Source organism: Aspergillus clavatus, genomic scaffold (genome assembly GCF_000002715.2).
Source record: "Aspergillus clavatus NRRL 1 1099423829736 genomic scaffold, whole genome shotgun sequence".
NCBI classification, from domain to species: domain Eukaryota; kingdom Fungi; phylum Ascomycota; class Eurotiomycetes; order Eurotiales; family Aspergillaceae; genus Aspergillus; species Aspergillus clavatus.
The window spans coordinates 441,378-463,439 of NW_001517111.1; the positions used below are offsets into that span (position 1 = coordinate 441,378).

At 49.9% G+C, this 22,062-nt stretch overlaps 8 protein-coding genes and 4 non-coding genes across 12 annotated transcripts, besides 28 other annotated features; 7 read left to right on the forward strand and 5 right to left on the reverse strand.

Annotated features, from left to right (window-relative positions):
* Positions 1-157: 157 nt before the first annotated feature.
* ACLA_058480 lies at positions 158-268 on the reverse strand. Its single transcript has one exon. It is a non-coding gene; the product is annotated as a tRNA-Phe (tRNA).
* Positions 269-605: 337 nt separating this feature from the next.
* On the reverse strand, positions 606-718 carry ACLA_058490. The gene has a single exon. It is a non-coding gene; the product is annotated as a tRNA-Phe (tRNA).
* A 542-nt stretch (positions 719-1,260) lies between these two features.
* ACLA_058500 (uncharacterized protein) lies at positions 1,261-1,540 on the reverse strand (the record flags this gene model as incomplete). Its single annotated transcript, XM_001276615.1, has 2 exons — positions 1,261-1,407; positions 1,472-1,540. 2 exons carry the CDS (start codon positions 1,538-1,540, stop codon positions 1,261-1,263), a joined length of 216 nt encoding a protein of 71 aa, XP_001276616.1.
* Positions 1,541-1,575: 35 nt separating this feature from the next.
* ACLA_058510 lies at positions 1,576-1,683 on the forward strand. Its single transcript has one exon. It is a non-coding gene; the product is annotated as a tRNA-Phe (tRNA).
* A 94-nt stretch (positions 1,684-1,777) lies between these two features.
* ACLA_058520 lies at positions 1,778-1,885 on the forward strand. The gene has a single exon. It is a non-coding gene; the product is annotated as a tRNA-Phe (tRNA).
* A 75-nt stretch (positions 1,886-1,960) lies between these two features.
* Positions 1,961-1,982: a microsatellite.
* Positions 1,983-2,798: 816 nt separating this feature from the next.
* ACLA_058530 (DUF3807 domain-containing protein) lies at positions 2,799-3,412 on the reverse strand (the record flags this gene model as incomplete). Its single annotated transcript, XM_001276616.1, has 2 exons — positions 2,799-3,317; positions 3,380-3,412. The coding sequence occupies 2 exons, from the start codon at positions 3,410-3,412 to the stop codon at positions 2,799-2,801; spliced, it is 552 nt and encodes a 183-aa protein (XP_001276617.1).
* Positions 3,413-6,376: 2,964 nt separating this feature from the next.
* Positions 6,377-7,273, forward strand: ACLA_058540 (uncharacterized protein; the record flags this gene model as incomplete). Its single annotated transcript, XM_001276617.1, has 2 exons — positions 6,377-7,093; positions 7,154-7,273. 2 exons carry the CDS (start codon positions 6,377-6,379, stop codon positions 7,271-7,273), a joined length of 837 nt encoding a protein of 278 aa, XP_001276618.1.
* Positions 6,416-6,442: a microsatellite.
* An 890-nt stretch (positions 7,274-8,163) lies between the features above and the next one.
* ACLA_058550 (uncharacterized protein) lies at positions 8,164-9,159 on the forward strand (the record flags this gene model as incomplete). Its single annotated transcript, XM_001276618.1, has 2 exons — positions 8,164-8,401; positions 8,552-9,159. 2 exons carry the CDS (start codon positions 8,164-8,166, stop codon positions 9,157-9,159), a joined length of 846 nt encoding a protein of 281 aa, XP_001276619.1.
* A 736-nt stretch (positions 9,160-9,895) lies between these two features.
* ACLA_058560 (ER oxidoreductin) lies at positions 9,896-11,825 on the forward strand (the record flags this gene model as incomplete). Its single annotated transcript, XM_001276619.1, has 3 exons — positions 9,896-10,018; positions 10,077-11,641; positions 11,699-11,825. The coding sequence occupies 3 exons, from the start codon at positions 9,896-9,898 to the stop codon at positions 11,823-11,825; spliced, it is 1,815 nt and encodes a 604-aa protein (XP_001276620.1).
* Positions 11,826-12,489: 664 nt separating this feature from the next.
* Positions 12,490-12,515: a microsatellite.
* A 77-nt stretch (positions 12,516-12,592) lies between these two features.
* Positions 12,593-14,093, forward strand: pex13 (peroxin PEX13; the record flags this gene model as incomplete). The annotated part of the gene is made up of 3 exons (XM_001276620.1): positions 12,593-12,653; positions 12,751-13,266; positions 13,327-14,093. The coding sequence occupies 3 exons, from the start codon at positions 12,593-12,595 to the stop codon at positions 14,091-14,093; spliced, it is 1,344 nt and encodes a 447-aa protein (XP_001276621.1).
* A 353-nt stretch (positions 14,094-14,446) lies between these two features.
* Positions 14,447-14,504: a microsatellite.
* A 629-nt stretch (positions 14,505-15,133) lies between these two features.
* Positions 15,134-15,161: a microsatellite.
* ACLA_058580 (uncharacterized protein) lies at positions 15,144-15,361 on the forward strand (the record flags this gene model as incomplete). The annotated part of the gene is made up of 2 exons (XM_001276621.1): positions 15,144-15,276; positions 15,339-15,361. The coding sequence occupies 2 exons, from the start codon at positions 15,144-15,146 to the stop codon at positions 15,359-15,361; spliced, it is 156 nt and encodes a 51-aa protein (XP_001276622.1).
* Positions 15,166-15,188: a microsatellite.
* Positions 15,206-15,232: a microsatellite.
* Positions 15,236-15,261: a microsatellite.
* Positions 15,236-15,262: a microsatellite.
* Positions 15,310-15,347: a microsatellite.
* A 20-nt stretch (positions 15,362-15,381) lies between the features above and the next one.
* Positions 15,382-15,407: a microsatellite.
* A 34-nt stretch (positions 15,408-15,441) lies between these two features.
* Positions 15,442-15,474: a microsatellite.
* Positions 15,475-15,497: 23 nt separating this feature from the next.
* Positions 15,498-15,556: a microsatellite.
* Positions 15,502-15,551: a microsatellite.
* Positions 15,557-15,573: 17 nt separating the features above from the next.
* Positions 15,574-15,609: a microsatellite.
* A 185-nt stretch (positions 15,610-15,794) lies between these two features.
* Positions 15,795-15,839: a microsatellite.
* Positions 15,809-15,889: a microsatellite.
* Positions 15,890-16,362: 473 nt separating this feature from the next.
* Positions 16,363-16,386: a microsatellite.
* Positions 16,387-16,469: 83 nt separating this feature from the next.
* Positions 16,470-16,497: a microsatellite.
* A 213-nt stretch (positions 16,498-16,710) lies between these two features.
* Positions 16,711-16,744: a microsatellite.
* Positions 16,716-16,743: a microsatellite.
* A 1,022-nt stretch (positions 16,745-17,766) lies between the features above and the next one.
* Positions 17,767-19,010, reverse strand: ACLA_058590 (Clr5 domain-containing protein; the record flags this gene model as incomplete). Its single annotated transcript, XM_001276622.1, has 3 exons — positions 17,767-17,999; positions 18,262-18,497; positions 18,817-19,010. 3 exons carry the CDS (start codon positions 19,008-19,010, stop codon positions 17,767-17,769), a joined length of 663 nt encoding a protein of 220 aa, XP_001276623.1.
* Positions 18,550-18,585: a microsatellite.
* Positions 19,011-19,548: 538 nt separating the features above from the next.
* Positions 19,549-19,577: a microsatellite.
* Positions 19,549-19,578: a microsatellite.
* Positions 19,579-19,788: 210 nt separating this feature from the next.
* Positions 19,789-19,822: a microsatellite.
* Positions 19,793-19,821: a microsatellite.
* A 584-nt stretch (positions 19,823-20,406) lies between the features above and the next one.
* Positions 20,407-20,432: a microsatellite.
* A 973-nt stretch (positions 20,433-21,405) lies between these two features.
* Positions 21,406-21,449: a microsatellite.
* The last annotated feature ends 613 nt before the right edge of the window (positions 21,450-22,062 follow it).

Genomic DNA, 22,062 nt, shown 5'->3' on the forward strand with positions numbered 1-22,062 from the left:
CTACGCATTACCTCTTAAGCCACATGGCAGCCGGGGTTGCATATATGTACTCCGTAAGTGAGAGAGGAATAAGTGGTAATGACAAAATAGAGAGACACACAAAACCAGGGGGGCAAAGGGGTGGGGTTGGATTAAAATTTAGAAAACCAAAAAGAAATGGGATGAACCGGGATTGAACCGGTGACCTTTAGATATCAGTACAATGCAAGATTGTCGAAACTGAAGTTGTCACTTCAGTCTAACGCGCTCCCAGCTGCGCCATCACCCCAAGCGATGGTAAATAGACCGGGAATAGGGCTTTGTCAGTCTAAGGGTACACAGCTGACCCAGATCCTGTACCTCCCACTTGGTAGCGACAATTCCGCCACTATCAATTGAAACTGCTTCAGGTAAAGCGCGTCAGCGTTTCCCTATTATAAGGGAATATTCTAACACATGTCGATAATGACAACTATAAATCTGCCTCGTTGGGAGTAAACGGAAACAAACTGAATATTGAGTGATAGGTGAGGTGATATCCAGTAGTTTGCATTATGTCATGTTGATTGAATTGAATGGGGCGTGGGAAGTAACAGGAGAAAAAAATATAAAAATCAAAAACATAATGGGATGAACCGGGATTGAACCGGTGACCTTTAGATATCAAATACAACCAATTGGCTGTTGAAACCGAAGTTGACACTTCAGTCTAACGCGCTCCCAGCTGCGCCATCACCCCATTGACTTGTTGAATCTTGAGACTTTCTGGCCTGGTCTTCCAGCGCAAGGCCCGTCTAACATCCCTGCTTTAGTTTTACCATTGATTACTGGGATATGCTTCTTGGTCGAACTTATGGTAACTGGCGAGCCCATTATTCAGTTTAATAAAGGCATTCCAGTGGATATCGCAATGGTCTCCCCGTGTACCTGACAGTAATCGAGTGGTGGTTTATTATGTTTTAGTAATGCTGTGCTTCCCTCTACAGAAAGCTGGCATACATACATATATATATATGATATATTGTTGTACCACTACAAACATTCGGTATCGAGGACCGACCCATCAGCGACACAACCAGTATAATAATTCAACGATTACACACATCTCAGGGACAATCATGCCCAGCAGGCAAGCAATCATATCAACCAACGCCCAAACGCAACCAACAAGCAATAGGCGTAGCTATTCTGTTAACCACGACCCAGTACTGCAATGTTCTACACACGGGTAAAGCATGTGCCAAAGTACACTAGAATAGCCACCTAATCCGCCAGCAGTCACTACAAGATGGGATATAGAAGCATAAGAAACAAGTTATACCATCTGATGGGAGCCGGCATGGCCCCATAGGACCGGACACGCAAATCCAGGCACCACATGACCACATCATATAGCAAATCATACGTAGCACACTGACAGAAACCATCCTACATTAAAATCAGTATCAAGTAGGTCAAGATCGTTATACCACATATACTGACAAGACCATACAACACTAAACAAGAGCGTAATTGAGCCCATATGAATTGTCGAGCGACGGCCTAAGACCTTGACTTGCATTATAAAACCAAAACAACCAATTCCTAATATCCAATGGGGTGATGGCGCAGCTGGGAGCGCGTTAGACTGAAGTGACAACTTCAGTTTCTGCAGTAATATGCATCGATATCTAAAGGTCACCGGTTCAATCCCGGTTCATCCCATCTTCTTTTTGTTTTTCCATTTTTTACACATTTCCCAAGTTTCCGGCAATAGGGCACTGTGGATCGCATAGTGGGCCGTTAATAACATCGTCTTGGGGTGATGGCGCAGCTGGGAGCGCGTTAGACTGAAGTGTCAACTTCAGTTTCTGCAGTAATATGCATTGATATCTAAAGGTCACCGGTTCAATCCCGGTTCATCCCATTGCTTTTTTTCGTCCTCGATTCGTCATCCCGTGATGTAACAGTTATTACATCCCGTAGGGCGAAATCATGAGTGTTTATTTTTATTTTTATTTTTAATATCTTTTATGTTATCTTAATTTATTAGTCGTTGCCACAAACCTACATGTAGCCGTAGTATATACCTATATTCACCCACATGCGTGACAGAAATACATACCGTTCCAATCCCAGAGTCATCGAATACCACCGAGTGTGGACTACCAATTGAATGTACCGACCTGAGAGCCAAGGGATATGGCCATGATTATGGTCCAAAGACAGAGACTCGCAAGAGACCAATATAGCTATAGTTACCGGTCACCATCCGAATCGCGTAACTAATATCCCGCGATGCTGGTTGTTTAGCTTCGTATTCTACATGGTTGATTGCCAAATTTGAAGCACCTCGACATCCCCTGCACGGAATGGCGCATGCCCTCGTACTTTGCAAAGTCACGATGCACAAGGCATCGATTCCAGATGCGATATCTAGAAAGAAGCATCAAAAGTGTGATCATCCAGGAGGCCAACACTTGTTTGGCGTTTCGACCACACAAATCCTAAGTCTTCGAGCCGTTAGAGACACAATCCGAACAGAAGCAAACATTTAATTTATCGAAATGAAGGAATTTCAGAGAGAAGATTGCATCGTCATGGCCTTACGCATCCGAAAATGGTATGGCGATCCGACTAAGGATGACTGATACATAGATTTCATCATAAAAAGAGCAAGGACAGAAACAGATGGGTTACTCACCGCGATTATGCGTACCCGTTCGAGATTATCGTCGAGGACCAGCTCATTGACCGCAGCAAATCGAGCTGGCAAGGGACTTGCAGAACGAAGTTCCTATGTGCTTGAAGGCTTACAAGAGCACATTCAATCCGAGATTTCAATCGTCATAAGATATGATCTTGCGTCCAGTAAATTGCGTACTGGTATATGTCTCCCGTGGCCTCGCACCATCCTCACTGTAGTCAAGAGTTTCACCCGGGCGCGTCTTCCCGGACTCCTTCCCCGAAGCATCATGTGCATTGTGTTGCTTGGACTCGCCTGCGCCCTCATCTCCTTGAGACATCCCACTCTCTCGACCAGCGACGTCAGGCACACTATCCCCATTACTCACGGAGATAATATCCCCTGCCTGCTGTTCAGCCTCCATATCACGCAACTCTTCAGCAAGCGCCTCCTCCCGGAGCTCTCGTTCGCGCAACAGCGTGTGGATCTCGCTGTGTCTGAAAATCTCAATCTGCTCGTCCGTAAGGGTACGCTTCACGCCGTCTGGATAGTACCCAAGTCCGTCATCTTCCTCGTAGTATTCATCGTCTACAGTCTGGTTATGGTTGTGGTCAAACGAGGTGACTTGTGTGCTGGTGGGGAAATGCTTTGCTTGGAAGGCCTGCAGATCTTCCTGGAGACAGGGTTGGGATTAGTGGCTTAGCTATGGGTATGATATTGACTGGAATAACTCACGAAAGTCACGATAGGTAGCTGCGAATCCGGCATTATGGTGGAAGCATTTGACCACTACTACTATTTGGGAGCAAACAGGAGGAAGATGAGAAGACGTGTTGATTCGCGTCATAAAAAAGGCGGTGGTATGGTTAACGTAATTTACTGTAATATTACAAACATGTTCCCCCATTCCCTCTTCTGCTTTGTCCTGCAGATGCTAAACGGTATATAGAAGTCACAGTAGCCTTTTCAAGCAAAAAAAGGAGTATATATTGGTAATCGACAGAGATAACCCAGAGAAGAACATCAAATCAAGGAGGCTTAGTGCCACCGTATCTCGTCGAGAGTGGTATGCTTGAGATATTGTTGCCAATCTTTGCTTTCACACAGTCAAAGTGAATTGCAAGAACTCCTAGGCTACGAGGATCCAACCCTTGATTCTGATTCTCCTCCCCCGATTTTGGTTCAGTCAGTCTCCAGGCCAAGGAGACATGGAAGCAGCCAGAGAAGTCCTCGGGAGGCGCATCCGTCTGACTGCTGGGCTGCTGCTTAGGTCGCTGAAGTGGCGCGGTTGGCTTAGCATACAGCGGCGGTTGCCTGAAATGAGCTAAAGAGCGATTTGAAAGGCCAAGGAGTCTGTTCAGGTTGTTGTCTATGGGCCGCGTCACTCGCAGAACGAGAAACCACCGTGTTTTTTCGTAATTGGAAACCCAATCCAGGCTATCTGGCGCGACGGAGAATCTGTAGATCGATGAGAAGGGTGTGCGGTTTACAGATGTCATGGACTTACTCTGAAATCAAGGATTCGTGAAGCGCTGCCTGGAACATGTCCAAGAATGGCTGTCTTTGCTCCGTGCGAAGAACCACTGGTCTTGAAAGACTTATGTGAAGCGGAAGTTGGACACCAAGGTCACTTCGCAGTAAGCTGTGAATGTCCACTTGATGCCCCTCTAGTTTAGATTCAGTCTGAGACACTATTTTGTCCAAGATAGCAAGCTCTGTTTTTGACGGATACCCTGTCTGCATCAGCCGTGAATCACAATTGGGAGTACACGAACACTTACATTCTAGGTATATATGAGTAGGCCAGTTGCCCTCAACATGAGGGATGACACGTTTACGGCCACCGTGCAGACTTGGATCGTCTCTCACACTGATGCGAGTACTCGAGGCATACAAGTCATGGAATGAAGTTGGTAAGGGGGGTAGGGACGAAGCCTGAGGAGTGCTGGGATAGTCATCATGACGAAGCCTTTTGGTTGGTCTAGGCGATATCTTCTCATTCTTATCTATATCTGATTCCGAATCGGAGTATTGCACAAGGCTCATGGCAGGAATGTCAAGCTGTCATCAGCACAGAATTGGTGTTTGTTATGAGGAGAACTTGATTTCTGTATTGGTAATACCGTCTCGGTTCAGACATCTGCCTCAGGCAGATCAATATCTACAGTTCTTACTTGGATCGATTCCACTGCGTCTGCTGCTTCTGCCTATTATTCTGACATGTTTATTTTCCCGAAACCCATGAGTACCATTAAACTTCGAGAACGATATCTGGTTCCAGAAGGCAATCCAACCGACCATTTTGGAATGCAGTACGGGGGTTTGAGATACCAGCAGCTCTAAGTAAGGCATGGAAATAGATACTCAACTCCCCTGGTGCTTTCTCCTCGTTCTAATGCCATCAACATGCTGGACTGCAAATCTAGACCGGCTGTCGCTCCCAATGTAATTATCTGCCATAGATATATGAATCAATGGGTTATTTTTTCCCGCTGAACGATCTTGCCGTCAAAAATCCATGACGTCTGCCCACACGGGTTACCAGTTGACTGCCTGCTCATTGAAGGTCTAGGCTCCAAGGACTTGTCTTGCTACTGGATCAAACATACCTTCGTGGTCAGTAACCCTTCCAGGCTCTTTCGGGGTCTTCCGCACTAGTGATCATGCACGATCTGTCTACTCTGCCTTGCACGGTCCAACACTAGGTCACTGAAACTAGTCGGGTAACCGCCTAACCGGGATTTATTCTCCAGGCGAACTACTGTCGTGCTTCACGCTATGTACTTGCTAGCGATAAGCTTAATCTTAGTCATACTGTGTGGACTGTGGTCTTTGATACAAATACAACCACTCAACTTGACTAACTTGTCAACAGTGAACGAATATAGATAATTTCCGCGCTGTCAATTGCCTTCAAGGACTCAAGTCTGACTGTACCTGAAGAATGACGTGTCCTCAGGTACTATACACCCGAAGAAATATACAGTTTGTGCCTTCACGGTACGTCCATACTTCTTCTTGCAGCCAGCCATAGGAAATCAACTTTCTCAGGCAGATCATTGAGTCATCTCCAGGCACCCAAACGTAATTGCACCGACACCCAGGGATCAACGGCATGCTCGGAAGCTCGAGGAGGCGAATTCTGGCCGGGGGATTGATCGATGATGGGGGCTTCTCGTGGGTGCTCCATTTTGTTTCATCATCGAGTCCCGTGGCCGATGCAACCGAACGGGTCTAGCTCTCCGGCTAGAGCCAGACACTAAACCAAACAGGGTTTAGAGGGAGGGCCGCTAGACCCTGATAGGCGTAGACAGCCTTGTTATCGATAAGGCCTGGTACGCAAGTCGTCACGTCACTCTGGGTCTTACAACTATGGGAGTTGGGGAATTTTGTGTAGGCATCACACTTGTGTCTTCGTCTCTCCAGCTGTCTCTGCTTATTCGGAGCCTTAAAGATGCATCTCACCCCCGGTATCCCCCTTGGGCTTCATCAATATCTTGAAAACTCACCACGTCTGCTTTGCAAACACTATTGTATTGCTCAATCACATTGTCAGACCCCAATCCGATCACGAGCCCCACATCAACAGAAAGTATCAGCTTCAATAGCACTTTGAGACTATTAGAGACGTGCGTTTCTATTGACGCCAGGTGAATCGAGGTCGACAGGGAGAAGGGCCCTTTCTCGCCAGCGCTTCTTCACCGTATCTTGTTCTTCTCAAAACAAAGCAATATGCCGTCTTTCGGCGACGCCATGGTCATGGAGTCCTATCCGTCTCACCCGTCTCACCCGTCTCACCATTCTCACCACTCCCGCTACTCCCACCACTCTCAGCAGCCTCAGTACCCGACAGAAATGGGCATCAATCTGAGCCTGGGAAGCAACAACCCTTACTCTCGCTACGCTTCTCCCACTCCTTCTCTGTCTTCCTCCTCGTCTGCTAGAAAGTCTGTTAAACGCCAGCGGTCATCTTCATTGCCTTCAGTCCAATGGAATGGACAGCTGGAGCATCATCCGCCACACCCACGCCGGGCACAGAATGTGCCGCCCTCCTACTATCCGCACAATCGCCAAAATAGCCCTCGCGGCCCTCGCCCACATCCCAAGTACCCGCGGCAGTCGCTTCTCGTCAATCCAGATATTATCGACCGCCTGGACGACGTGGGTTTCTTCCAGTATCACCACGAGGGGCCCTACGATGCGGTCTATGCCGAAAGAAACCACGACAGCAAATGTAGCCCTATTGAGGCTCTCAGGGAGTCCAACGAAGAGGCTCTCAAGGCGACTCCAAAGGACAAGATAGCCGACTGTCTTCAGAGCCACCGTCCTCTCGACGGAGTGGCATTCTATCCTCCCGGAACTACCGACAAGACGGGGAAGACTTATGAATACGAGGAAGGCGTCAACATGATGAATGACTACGGAAACTTTACTCGTTGCCCTGGCTTGGTAAGTCTCCTATCACTCTACTGGCTTATAGTGAGGTCCGCATGCTAACCGACATGATAGAAATTTACCGACGAGGACTTCAAGGACGATCCGTTCTACAACACTCCGCTTCCCAAGCCGCTTGCTGCTCTCCGCAAGGCACTGAGTCTGCGCCGGTGCAAGCGCAGGGGAACCTCCTGAGTGGAGCACGACCTACGATGATGCCTATGGGCCTAATTTACGACTTACCACTCGACTCACTCATGATGACTTGACGACTCAGAATGTCTACGAACGCGACATACGAAGGAAACGGGATATATACCAAAAGGGTTGGCGCACTTCCTATGAGACGAGGGTTTTTTTTTTGTTCCATTTTCTTGGATTTTCCCCCTTCATTCATATAATTATTCGTCTGGCGATAGGCTTGGTCTACGGACTCCTCGTCAAGACTCGTTTGGGATTATATGGGTTACATTATCATCTCGGGATTTGATTTGTTGCATGTACTTTGGTTCTGTATTTATTTGACCTCTTGGTCAAATTTGAAGCCGCAATCTGGCTCACCGGTCGAAATCCAAGACAACCGAATCAAAACAACAACTCTTGCGTCCCGGGGGGCTGTCGTCCCTTCTGCTCCGTAGGCTTCCCCCAGGAGATAGGCAGCTATCTGCGTAGGCTCCAGCTCGTAGGTCATCATTACCACCTCTTGTCGTTCGATCAATGGATTGTTGAAGCTATATTTAGTGATCTGTCTCCCAGATTTTCTCCCCCTTCCCCTGGATGATATATTTCTTGTGTCAACGAACACAGACAAGAGTCTCGCGTTCTGTATCGCCACCATTTGACCCCCCGTTGCCCCCTGTTGTGATCCTTTTCTAGTTCTTGCGTCATATCCGTCAGTCTGATATCAAAGTGCGCGGAATGCCTGGGCAAACGCGCACCCGTTAACAGGGGCAATATAAATAGCAATGCATTTCTAGAACAGGTGGTTAGAAATGTAATGTAGAAAGAGGAACATGAACTGTTGCCTTAGGCCGTATATTCGTGTTCCTTTGTATAGAATCCCGTGCTTGTTGACCTCCATCGCCATGACTGCCGTCCCGCGCCATCCTCTCCACAGCCTAGGACCAGTCCACCCTCCCCAGGTGGAGAAGAGCGCCACCGAGCCCCCGATCGCAAGACATGTCGACATCCACGTCAGGGATCCGCTGGACCATGATGCGCCGGCTATCCTCCACGAACCGCGCAGCTACAGCACCACCGAGGCGAAACGGTCGGCGGTGGTATTGGTTAGCGGTGCGGGAGGAGGAGTGAGCGGGCCTGCGGGTAGGTGTTCCGTATAACGTATCTGATCTCGCCGATAATCCACGGCAAGAAAGAAAGGAAAAAAAAAAGGGAAGGGCCTACGGACTACGAAGGACTACTTAATCTAGTCTACATATCTATCTAAACTGAGAAAAATAAAAAAACGTATAGGAATCTACCCCTCCCTCGCCGACAAACTCGCTCTCCTCCTCTCCATCCCCTGCATCCGTCTCGACTACCGCCAGCCCGCACACACCGACTATTGCGCCGCCGACATCCGCGCCTCCTTCACCTACCTGAACCGGCACTTCAGCTCGTCGCACTTCGTACTCGTCGGCTGGTCCTTCAGCGGCAGCCCGTGCTTCACCGTCGCGGCGCAGGAACCCGACCGCGTGCGCGGCGTGGCCACCGTCGCCTCGCAGACGGCGCACACGGCCGGCATCCGCCAGCTGAGTCCGCGCCCGGTGCTGCTGATGCACGGCACCGGTGACCGCGTGCTGTCGGCGACGTGCTCGGAGACACTGTACCGCGCGTATGGGACCACGGGCCCGCGCGAGCTGAAGCTCTTCCCCGGGGATGACCATGGGCTCACGTGGCATGCGCCGGAGGTGGAGCGGATGATTCTGGAGTTTGCGGCGCGCGCGCTGGGGTTCGACGTGCTGTTGAACCAGGCGGTGTTGGAGCAGGCCGGGCAGGACCTTGTTGGGAGTCGGGATGAGAGGATTCGTGAGATGCAGGAGGGGCATGATCTGGAGGGTGGGGAGAGATTGGAGGGTTAGTCTAGTTACCAGGATGTGATCGGATTGGACTTTTGGAGAATGTTTATTATGATTTGTAAGGTAGAAAGCGAACTGGACAGCTGTCTTCTTTGAATCCCCTATATTGATTGTTGGTTGATGGAGAATGGCCTGACATGACACGACGGGAATAAGTCAATAATAATAGTAGTGCCTGGCGGATGGAACAAATCATATTCGCAGGAGAACACACAACAAGCACCTTGCTTCAGACTGCTTGGCATGAATATATGCCACTAGTGTTAGGACGTATTATTAACTCCAGACATGCTCTCATTTCGATGCTGGCGATCATCCGATTCTTGCGGGAGCAGTTCCGCCACGCTGGGCAAAAAAACAAAGGGCCAGCTTGTCCACTTCATGATGATTACTAGCAGGCTTATTATTTATCATGCATTCATTCTCTAGAGATACGACTAATAATAAAAGATCCTTTCCCCTGCATTTCTAATCAATGATCTCTTTCTTTCTTTTCTCTCTTTAATATTGCCTCCCTTTGCTACTAGACTGCATTACGATTTCAATTTTCCCTACTCGTTGCTCTATATGATTCGCTTGACTTCCGAGTCTTTAGGACTATGACATTGCTTTGATTGATAATCTCCAAGGCCCACTATTATTGCTGGATGTTTTTCATGTGAAGCAACCAAAAACACAACGTCCATCACTCCATACGTTATCCTCAGCGTATGCACAGTTGCCATTCATTCGTATCAAAATGCGCTCTGCTGCCGGAGTCTTCTATCTGGCTGTGTTCGCCTTCCTCGGGCTTGCCGATGCCCATAATGACCAACCCAATGAAACCCAAGACCTCGAACATCACTCCCACACAGTCTGCGCTGTGAGTAACGATTCCGAAATTCCATCAATTGCATCTTCTGACTGCGATTTCTCCCTAGATTGACCCCTCCGCCACGGTGACCGACGCTTGTCTTTCTTACGCCACCATCGATGACCTCAATGACCAAGTCTACAACACGCTCCAATCCCTTACACAAGACACCGATTTTTTCAGCTATTATCGCCTAAACCTCTACAACGGGCACTGTCCATTCTGGAATGATGCCAATAGCATGTGCGGGAACATCGCGTGTGCCGTCAACACCATCGACTCGGAGGAGGACATCCCGCCAACGTGGCGGGCGGAGGAACTGAGCAAACTCGAAGGTCCCAAGGCCGGCCACCCCGGCCGCAAGCTTCAAAAGGAGCGACCCAGCGATAAGCCTCTCCAAGGCGAGCTCGGCGAGAATGTCGGGGAAAGCTGCGTCGTTGAATACGACGACGAATGCGACGACCGTGACTACTGTGTCCCCGAAGACGAAGGCGCCGGCGGCAAGGGGGAATACGTCAGCTTGGTGGACAATCCCGAGCGATACACGGGGTATACCGGAGAGGGCGCGCGTCTGGTCTGGGACGCGATCTACCGGGAGAACTGTTTCCTGAAACCCTTGCCGGAGGAATCGTCCCCGCACCCGGCCCCGGGCGGCCTGCAGGCGGTCCATGATTTCCGCAACGTGTTGCAGAAGGAGATGAAGCGCGCGGATATGCTGCCGTTTGACAACGAGTGTCTGGAGAAGCGGGTCTTCCACCGTCTCGTCAGCGGCATGCATGCGTCCATCTCCACCCATCTTTGCTGGGATTACCTCAACAAGACCACCGGCCAGTGGCATCCCAACCTGCAGTGCTTCAAGGAGCGCTTGCATGATCACCCGGAGCGCATCTCGAATCTGTATTTCAACTATGCACTGGTCTCCCGCGCGGTGGCGAAGCTGCGCAAACATCTCCAGAACTACACCTTCTGCGCCAGCGATCCCATCCAAGACGCCGAGACGAAGCAGAAGGTGTCGCAGCTGACGGCGACGCTCGCCGAGCGGCCGCAGATCTTCGACGAACACCTTATGTTCCAGGACCCCAGCGCGCCCGGGCTGAAGGAGGATTTCCGCAATCGCTTCCGGAACGTTAGCAGATTGATGGACTGCGTCGGGTGCGACAAATGCCGGCTGTGGGGCAAGCTTCAGGTGAACGGGTACGGAACAGCGTTGAAGGTGCTGTTCGAGTACGACGAAACCAAGAACGGAGAGAATCCTCTACTGCGGAGGACCGAGCTGGTGGCCTTGATCAACACCCTGGGCCGCATCTCCCACAGTCTGGCAGCGGTACGGAGCTTCCACCGAGCCATGGACATCGGACAGGGCGAGACCATCGAGATCACCGCGGGTACTCCGCAGCTGGAACAGAAGTCCAGTGGTCAGAAAACGCGAGTGCTTTTCAAAGATGGGGGCTCGACGTTCTACTACGAAGACGAGGAAGACGACTTCAAATATCCGACGGAAAAGCTACCGTGGGAGAGAAGGGCCCGGAAGGAGACAGATACGCTATGGGATGATTTCAAGGCCGAGTTCGAGGTGGTCTGGAACACCTACGTCTACGTCCTGAAGAGCTGGGCCAACATCCCCAAGACTCTGTAAGTCCTCCCGTCTTCTCACGTTCTTCTTTACGATAGCTGACATTTGCTTGGCAGATGGGAGATTTTCGTCCTAGAAGCCAACCGGGCCTGGAGTTACTGGCTGGGTCTGCCTGTGCCGCCACGGTCATGGAAGATTCAGCTTCCCCAGCGGCCTGAGATGCGTAGCCATGATGAGCTATAGCACACTCCATAAATAATAATAGACCACACCCTTTTTTTGTTTTTTTTTTTTAAAGGTCTGTAATGGGCCATCAGGATTGTATAGAGACCGGGGGTTTGTCTTGGTGGGCGTTCAGTAAGGTACTCGGCGTTGCATTTGGGAGTTATAGGAGCGCATGTATTATAAGGCAATGATAGCCACAATTCATTGAAGCATTTGTCTATATTCTATTCATGGTTTGGATTTCATCCGAGTTGATGGCGTAGAGACGGTCGGTAGAGGCCGATAGTCATACCGGGTGACTGACTGGGTTGGTTGGTTGGGACACAAGCGATGGATGAAATGAATGAATGAATAGTGAGAAATTGAGATGACCATATATACAGCGCAGAGTAGAGACCAGATGGACCAAAAACCAAGCAACGAACAACTAACAGAACAGACGGCGTTCTCCGGCACACAACTCAACTTGTGTCGGCAAAAGCAGACAGCCTCGGCTTCGGCGGCCACATGCGTGCTGGACAGAGTATGTAAGTATGTATTATTACTGTTAGTCTGTCCCTCCCACAGATTACACAGATTATACTGAACTCCACCGCCCGAACTCCAGGTCTTCCCCATCTTTCTTCCCATCTCGTCTTCCTCCCCCGTACTCCAGTCTATCTCATCCCAATCCATCGTCCTCCTCGTCGCATCTCGTCGCATCTCGTCGTCTGTCGCTCTCTCTGTCCACTTTGATCTTGTGACCTAGATGCGAGGCTGGTGAGATCCTCCCTCCCCGCAACTTCATGGCGTCGGTTTCGCCACCCAAACCGTGGGAGAGAGCAGGTGCTGCTGCTGCTGCTGGCGGTAGGTGACTCTTGTTGCTGACGCTTTGGGAATTTGTTCTCTCTTCTTGGTTTCGACAATCACGAATTATATTTGATACTGATATCCTGGTTCACAGGAACTGCGATCTCAGCCTCCCCCGTCGGTAGTTCGACCATGACTCCTATAACCGGCGCTGCGACGGCGCCGACCGCCACAACATCCACACCTGCAACCACCTCAACAATATCCTCCACCGTTCCCGCCTTACCCTCCCGCCCTGACACCCTGAACTCCGTTGTGAACCGGACAGCATCGAACTACTCACCCTATGGCGCCTCGCGATTCGGTGCCTCTCCATACAGCACAGGCTATGGCGGCTACGGCGCGTATTCATCACCGTACTCGCGCTTCGGCACGATGGGCTCCATGTATGGAGGCGGATACGGGGGCATGTATGGGGGCATGGGCGGTATGGGCGGCATGTACGGTGGTGGCATGCCCGGGGACCCCAATGACCCCAATAGCTTGACGAATTCGTTCAGCCAGAGCACGCAGGCGACTTTCCAGATGATCGAGAGCATTGTGGGGGCGTTTGGCGGGTTTGCTCAGATGCTGGAGAGTACCTATATGGCGACGCACAGTTCGTTTTTCGGTAAGTTGGCTTGCCCGCCCAGTGCTGGGGTTGCAATGCAGCGAGCTAACGAGTGTATAGCGATGGTCTCGGTTGCAGAGCAGTTCGGGAATCTGCGGAATACCCTCGGTTCCGCCCTGGGGATCTTCACCATCATCAGATGGTTTCGAACGCTGATTGCGAAGATCACTGGGCGTCCTCCGCCAGCGGATGCGACGTCTCTGACACCCTCGGCCTTTGCGGCGTTCATGCATGGGCGCTCGGCGCCTACCACACTCCCCGACGGCTCGCCCGCGCCTCCTAAACCGTCGAAGAAGCCGTTCATCATGTTCTTGCTCGCCGTGTTCGGTCTTCCCTACCTGATGGGCAAACTCATCAAGGCTCTTGCGCGCTCGCAGGAAGAGCAGCGCAAGCAGCTGATGCTGGGCCCTAACGGGGAGCCCCTGCAACAGGCACCTTTGGATCCGTCGAAGCTCGACTTCTGCCGGGTGCTGTACGACTACACCCCCGAGTCGCAGGAGAGCAACGGCATCGACCTGGCCGTCAAGAAGGGGGACATTGTCGCCGTGCTGAGCAAGTCGGACCCCATGGGTAATGCATCTGAATGGTGGCGCTGCCGGGCGCGGGACGGGCGCGTTGGATACCTCCCCGGGCCGTATCTCGAGACGATCCAACGCCGCCCCGGACAACAGGCGATCACCTCTGGCAGCGACGCCGGCAGCCGCAGCAACACCATGTCGTCCACGATTGAGCAGGCCCAAGCCGTCGACGAGAAGAAGCCGGTCCGGAAGGGTAAGATGGGTGATATTTCACCGGAGAGTTTCCAGAAGGGCGCCTTCTACTCGTGAGGCCCAGCGACATAACATGTCTTTTATACGTTCTTTCTCTAATTTCCCTCCGGGCTGTCCGGAGCATGTATGTGATGGGTTGGATCCATGGCCTTTTTGGGGTACCATGGTCTACTAAATGATTCTTCTTCTTTTCTTTATCCTTATATTGTGTCTTACGTTTGAGCGAGGGGTTTTTTTCTTTTTCTTTTTCTTTATCTATATTATCTATTTCACTTCAGCCTGTACAATTCTACCTTTTTTTTTTTGCGGTTGCAATTGCAACGCAATTGCAAAGACAGAATCACAATCAGAATCAGGATCAGGCTAGATGCATGTCGCACATCAATCCATCCCGGCGATAGACTAGAGTCGACACGGACGCGAACACAGACACGGACACGGACACGGACACGGACACGGACACGGACACATACACAGGCAAAAGTACCACGCCATCGAGGCGAGGATTAAAATCGAACGGCGTCGCGTACTTTTGCCCTTCGCTCTACTATGTACTCTTGTCTTGTATCACATTTCCCTCCCCCTGACCCTTTTCCAAGATCAATTTCAAGTTTCTGGTCCAGTTTCCTTTTCACCGGCCAGAACCTTCCACCTCCATCAGGAATCCATCCCATCCCATTTCACCGGAGCCGAATGTCCTCCTCCTCCGCTGAAATGAGCTGCGCTGCACTGCACCACACCCCTGTAGATATCCATCTACGGACAATTCACGGAGTGACTATCTACCTCCTCTCCACGCGCATACAGACTTACAGAGTCCACCCAGCAGCATCTAGACCTCCGTCCTCAGTCCTCCGTACCGTAAGCAAGTCACCATTGGAAGTTACTATGGCTCCATACACGTACGTAATAAAAAACCGTACATACGCAGTACGGAGTACTCCGTACCAGACACTACCTAGGAAGAGTGGGAGTAGGTACCCCGTAGGTAGGTAAGGTACTTACAGCAGTACTCAACCCACACCCCCCCCCAATGGTCCAGCCCAACGCCCGTTCGAAGAATATCTGCATTCGGCGAGGCACAGCACAGTATCGTGGATAATGATAATGATGATGATGATGATGTTGGTTTTTTTTTTTTTTTTTTTTTTTGTGTCTGGCTCTGGCTCTGGTGTGGCGTGGCATGGCATGGCATGGCGTGGTCTGGTCTGGTCTGGTCTGGTCTGCGCCATGCTGTACTGTATGGTGTTGTGCTGGGGCGTCTGTACGGTTGGACAGTGACAGTGACAGTGACAGTGACAGTGACAGTGACCGAACTGAATTGAATTGGCTACCGCCATCCTGCTATGATATGATATGATATGTTATGATTTGGAATTGAATTTCCACCCATGTCCCCCGTCCCGTCCGCCAGTCCGCCAGTCCGCCAGTCCGCCAGTTCTGATCTCTGATCTACGCGGCGCCCACAGCCTACAGCCCACAGCCTACAGCCCACAGCCTACAGCCCACGGCCTACGGCCCCACGGGCCCCTGCGGGAAAAAAGAAGAAAAAAAAAAAAAAAAAAGAAAAGAAGATCGAGCATCTCGTATTCTTGTATCTAGTTCCTCAGCCATTTTGTACGGGCCTTGAGGTGGTACTCCGTAGTGAGATAGATATATGATGGATGATGGAAGAGGGTTCTCGAACGAACACGAACACGAACACCTGGGGGTGGAATCCGGGGAGGAATTGCCTGATATTATAGTTTTTTGTCTTGACCTGTTCCTGTTCCTGTGCCTGTGCCTGTGCCTGTGCCTGTCCCTGGCGTGGGTATGATATATATATATATGTGTGTGTGTGTGTGTCTGTATGTCGGGGAGTGGGTGAGAGGGCGTACCCCTACCTAAGTACCATACCATACCACACCACACACCAGAGACAGAGTCAGGATGTATGGATAGATAAACTACACCACAGCAAGAGGGAAATAACGGGGGGCTTTAACATATCTCCGTTGCGTTCAAGTTCAAGCCCTGGGATACAGAGAGAGAGAGCTATGGGGAGTATCTTATCTAGCTAGATACTCCGTAGTAGTAGTTCAGAGGTCAGACTGCGAGCGAGCCTGCCAGCCTGCCGGCCTGCCAGGCCTAGATTCGGGGGATTCCACGGAGCCGTGTTATCTATGCATATTTCACCTGTCCTATCCTATTCCACTGGACCTAGTCTGGTCTAGTCAGGTCAGATCCTCCAATTGCTAAGCCAGTGGCTAATGGCTAGAACGGAGATGGATGAATAGATCGGTTGTGGTAATTGGGCTGGGCCACTGGAACGGGTTACGGGGGGGAAGAAGAGGAAGAGGAAGAGGAAGAGGTAGGGGGCGTCTGGACGCTGGCTGACAGGTAGACACGGGACCGGACAAAAAAAAAAGAAAAGAAAACAAAACAAGACAAAGCAGCAAAAGCAAAAGCAAAAGCAAAAGCAACTACAACTTCTACAAGAGCAAATCCCTGTTTGAGTGATTCTTGGCGGGGGTCGTGAATGGCTTCGGAAATGGTTTCCTGGGTGGCTTGGGCTGGTTGGGGAGTGTAGACTGTAGAAACCAGAGGTACCGGAGCTGAGGTGGGTGGGATGATATTGTGTAGGTCCTGTATGACTAGTAACTGCGAGTCCATTGCTGGATTTGATTCTGTAGGGAGGAAAAGAAGAAGAAGAAGAAGAAGAAGAAGAAAGAATTTGGGTGCTACATCGGCCCGGCCTGGAGGATGGAGTTGAATTGTATAATTGTAAACTTCTAGCCTTCTGCTCATGAACTGGTGATGATGATTCTGCCTTGGCAAGGGCTGCCTTTATTGCTCTCACCTTGGACCAATAGACAGTAGATAGTACGTGTGAGCGAGACGATACGCTAGGCGTGCCCCGGAGACAAGATTTTCAATCTCGATTCGCTTCACTCTTTAATCCTTATTCCTCGCATGCCCTAAATCAAACCGTGCATCGACCGCCAAGGTGATACTCTATGTCTACCCACAGGATCTTCCCAAGAATGTATTCGGATCCCCCGTAGACGGTGCCGAGTCTGAACTGCGTGGATATGATGTACGCGGTTGGCAGTCAACGTACCGCCACTCAGACGGCATTGTTGATTGTTGAAACCATCTCGCTGCAGCTCTCGAAGTGTCTGAGATGTTTGCTGGGCAAACAACCTCTATGTGGAGCGTGCCTGATGCATGCAGGCTGTTGAGCGTTGAGTGCGGACGCAGGGGTGGAACATACCACGAAACGTGTCAGCTGAGCCAAAAAAGACATTCAACAGGCGGTGGAATGATATGACTCGACGCCCTTGACGATCCCGATTTTAAATTCAATTGGCATGTGGCTGCTGTACCCCCAAACCGACTGGTGGGATGATGATGCACAATCTGAAAGACAGAAATACCAGGACCTTCTAAGATTGGTTTCCGCTCCAGGGGAGGGGGAAAAAATGAAAGAAAAAAACCCAACCATAAACTCTATGTAAATCATACTGCATGAAATGAATAATGGCCTGGGGAAACACGGATTGGAGTGTTACAGGGTAGGGCAAATAAAAGGGGCGAGTAACATGTCGGTGTGGCGGTCAGTCAGCAGGGACAAGGTCATCCACACCAGCGTATGTGTCCATTCTTCATCTGAGCCTCGGGTCCTCTCGTTGCTTCCACGTTTTTGACTCAAAGAATGCTGTCAGCTGCAAGTGATACGGATGGCACCTGCTTAGCATTCCTCTCCTGGAGTGATGAACCCCGACATGGTTGCCTCCAGGGTCTTTTCAAGAGCCATGAGACGATCCTGGAAGGAATCCAGCGCCTGCCATGGATCCTCAGATGGCAAAGACTCGTCCATGGGCTTTGGGGTATCGTGTGTTGAAGTAGGACTGAGAGTGGCTAACGAGAGGGATCGACTGTCGTCGATATCGGGGCTACGAAGCGGCTCGTATTTGCTCTCATCTGCGAGTCATGTTAATTTTGTCCATTACAGTCATCGCGCCTTGACAGATAGACTAGAAAGGCAAACAGCAATGCGAACTAATAGCTCGAATGGAAGAGGAAAAAAAAAAGGCTATCTCACGGTGCATTGATTGCAATTCTGGTAGAGGAGACAAGGCCGACGATCGATCGTCCGGCTCAGGAGTGTAGCAACTCATATCCGAAGGGGTTTCTGTTGTATATGAGATATGGGATCGATAAAATACTGACCCAGAAAACATACCTGGCTCCGGGCTGGCTTGGTGAGTATCGTTGCGGGTATTGTCCCAGGAGGCACCATATCGACGCACAAAGCGAGCGATGCGCTTGGAGTCGACTTCCTGGCCGCCCACTCGAAAGGCGGTTTGCTTGCCCCGCGCAGCTCGCTTTTGCTGCTTTCGAATCATCACATGGACTTCTTTGGCTTTGATATTCTTCCGAATGTGCCATGCTGCCAGGCGATCCTTGTATTGTTTCTCTCTGTGAAGTTTAAGTTAGGATTGTCCGCATAGTCCAGAATCAGAGGGAGGGGAAAAAAAAAAAAAAAAAAAAAAGCAAAAAGACAAAAGGGCCAGAAAAGGAAGTAGATCTTGTCCTCTTCCCATCCCAGAGGGATAGATCCAGGCAGATCCAGACGATCTTTTGGCTTTCCTCTGGGGTATCACATTGAAAGGCCGATCAGCTCAAAAATGAGAAGAAGCCCCGTGTGATATCAAACCCAGAAGGGGAAAATCACACATGTGAAAAGCAAAGCAAGGTGAAGAAACGACAAGAACACGAGGAAAAAGGAAGGCAGTACGAGGCAACAAAGTTATAATCACGCTCCATAATCCGTTTGACATCTCTCAATTTGAGCTGATTGTCGCGGTAAAGATTCTCAATCACAGTGCGGTACTCATTCCAGTCGTCGGATTTGCGAGGGCGAAAGATGGCCGAAGAGGACGAGGAGGAGGAAGCAGAGAAGTTAGATGACGGGGCGATGGAACTATCCATCATGAGCAGATCACCGGAGCCTCGCCGGTAGGCATACTCCAGAGCTGAGGAGATCTGATACGACGAACAGATGGTTGCCGGAGACGGCTAGGTGGCGTCGTTGATGAGCGATGGAAATGGAACGGATTGGAGAGACAGAGGCCAGAGCGATGCGAAGAAGCGATGGACCAGATGGGAGGAGACGGAGAAAAATCCTTATATATAGTTGAGTGCAAAAGAGATCAGATGGCTGTATATTGATGATCCCAAGCAGGTGAGGATGAAGTTGTCGTCGGTTCTCCGTGGTCGACGGTCGACAGAGTATCCAGTGTATGATAAACCAACAGGTCGTGGTGGAGTACGTCCTAGCTACTACCTAGGCAAACCGAATCACAATCATGACCGTCCGAAGTGGCCAGAAGTCCGTCAGTCCTGAACGGGTGGGAAGGATGATGGTGTCAGTTGTGACTTTATGGAGTTGGCGAGTCCCAGGAGGTCAGTAAGTAAGCATGTGTGAGAGGGAGCGTCTGTACGGAGTAGTAGTGGTAGAAGTGTCCCCAAGTAAGTAAGTAAGTAAGTAAGTAAGTAACGAGTTGGTAAAATAGAAGAGGAGAATTTAATGTACAGAGTAGATAGGTGACGATGATATTATTCTTCCTGGTTTTGGTTTCCTCGTTCCCCCCCCCCCAAAAAAAAGAATGAATAATTGATGCCAGCAGATAAATAATGGATGATAATTTGAAGGATTGACCTGAGTATCCTGGGTAATATTAGGATGATATTAAGGAGAATAATAATAAGACAGACAGAGAGACAGAGAGACAGAGAGACAGCCAATCTAGAATATCATACACATTGGTTCATTCATTAAGGTATCAGTTATACAGAGAAGTCAAATCGATGGATACAACCCGGAGCCTAAAAAGTCAAACTCAAAGCAGGCTAAGGGAATCCACCTGGCGGTCTAAGGACGGCGCTAATTCGCTCTAGTCCTGTACTTTGGTCCTCGGATGAGGATCAAACAATGAACACGACCGAGGCAGGGCAACTGGTCCGCAGGTTATTCTTTTTTTTTTTTTTGTTAACATTGGCAGAGAGAATGGACATACAGAGATACATACTGATCGGAAGGGGATGACTTGACCCCTTATTCCATACACCAAAGGGTGCTCGGAGTAGGTACTAGCTAAGGTAAGTCCTCTGGAAGTACAGTAAGGAAGTACTAACTACCACTAGGACCTCTGCTTGCCCTTTGCGGCCACTTGCTGCTGGAACAACTTGCGGGACTCCCGATCCTTGTTCCCGCAAGCCAATCGGCGGCCACCTGAGGTGGTCCGTGTACTTTTGTTTTGATCCCCCGTGTTCTGGACAGAGGTACGTGCTGCTGGTACTTGTACAGACAGGTACGGACGGGTACGGTACAGATTGGTACAGATTGGTACAGGCAGACTGAGGCACCTCCATCACACCAGAGGCATTTGGGATTCGACCTAGTAGAAGATCAAAGCGATGGACTGTAATAATTACCAGGGGCATTCATTATCAGGCTATCAGCATGTCTACCTAACAAACCACCAGTTCTCCATATAGTGGAGACCTGGACATATTCCGTCTCCATAGTCCGCACGAAGGTTGAAGAAGAACAGATAGTTAGTTAGTTGGCAACTTAGCATAATGGAGTCCTAGACTAATAGTAGTAGACTAGTAGTAGTCTCCTGAAATCACCACTCCGTTGTTAGGCTATTATTCTTTAGTCCAAAGTCACAGCAGCAATAGGGGCTTCAGGGCTCAGGCTCATGAAACAATCTTTCCACGCCAGAACAATGTACCATCTCCCTGGTATTTATTGTTAGCATCCTTCTAATCTTTTGAATCTCCGGTAAGTAGTCGAATGGAAATAAGCTCCGTGTAGTTTATACAGCTCTTGAGAATCATATGAGATATGAAGATGTCACTCCGTCCTCCGTCTATCCACTGCCTGTCTATTATACGTACTTCTCTGGTTACGTACCTTGGTTACGTACTTTGGAGTCTGCCTGCACTAATCCTGCAGGTGTACCATTTCTTACATCCCATCCGATGCATTGACTACTCTATCCGGACTAAGGCGACCAGTTTCTGCTCAGGGATCGTCTTGACTGTATCAGGGAAATTTGTAGGGGAAAAAAAAAAAAAAAAAAGTAGGACAAGAAAAAATAGAAGAAAAAAAGTATTAAACTCTCGATTGTACAAAGTCTTTATAGATAGATAAATAGATAGCCTGCATTTCTCGCGTAGACAGACTCTCTGACCAAAGACGATCCACCACTCGTTCAGATCGGAGCGGCCCTGGTTCGAGTCATGACTGGATGACATGATGGATCACGGACAGGAGGTCTGAGCTCCCTCTCTCTGCTGATCTAAATCTGACAGCCTCCTGGAGCTGGAGCTGGAGCTGGAGCAAGGAGTCTGGAGACTGGAGTCCAAGATTGATTTCCGCCACTTGCATTCAGGTTTCCTGCTCTTCAATCAATCACTTGGGTGTATATTTAGTTCTTTCCACATGGGAGTTGATAAGTTGTCACTGGATATACTCCGTACGCCATAGTAATAAATAATAGATAGGATGGGATGGTCTGAAGTTCTTGGTTCTTGTGGCACACTGGCACCATCCCCGCTAGTTAGTTGGAAGTGAATCAGCGGGTTCTGTTGGTGAACCAGATCGGATGTATCCGTCCGGTTTTTGCTATCCTAGGTAGTGGCAGTAGTAGTAGATAATCCACGAGTACGACACTCTCGTACTCTGCTGTACAGTCCAAAGCTAGCTATCTACTATTGACTAAACCTTGGGAGTTGGGAGTCGGACAGGTATCCAGTCACACAAGCCGGAGAATATCTCTTTCCTCTTCTTCTTCTTTATCGCTTTCTTTACGCTCCTTCCATACATCTCTACATACATCCCGGATAGCATCCCCCGAACCAAGATCTCCCAGTCGACTCCCTGCTCCTCAATCCCAACGTCCTCGATCCTCCTCCTCCTCCGCCTCAGGGGAGGGATGCATCCCGTCGATCAGCCCGGGAAAAGAAACAGGAG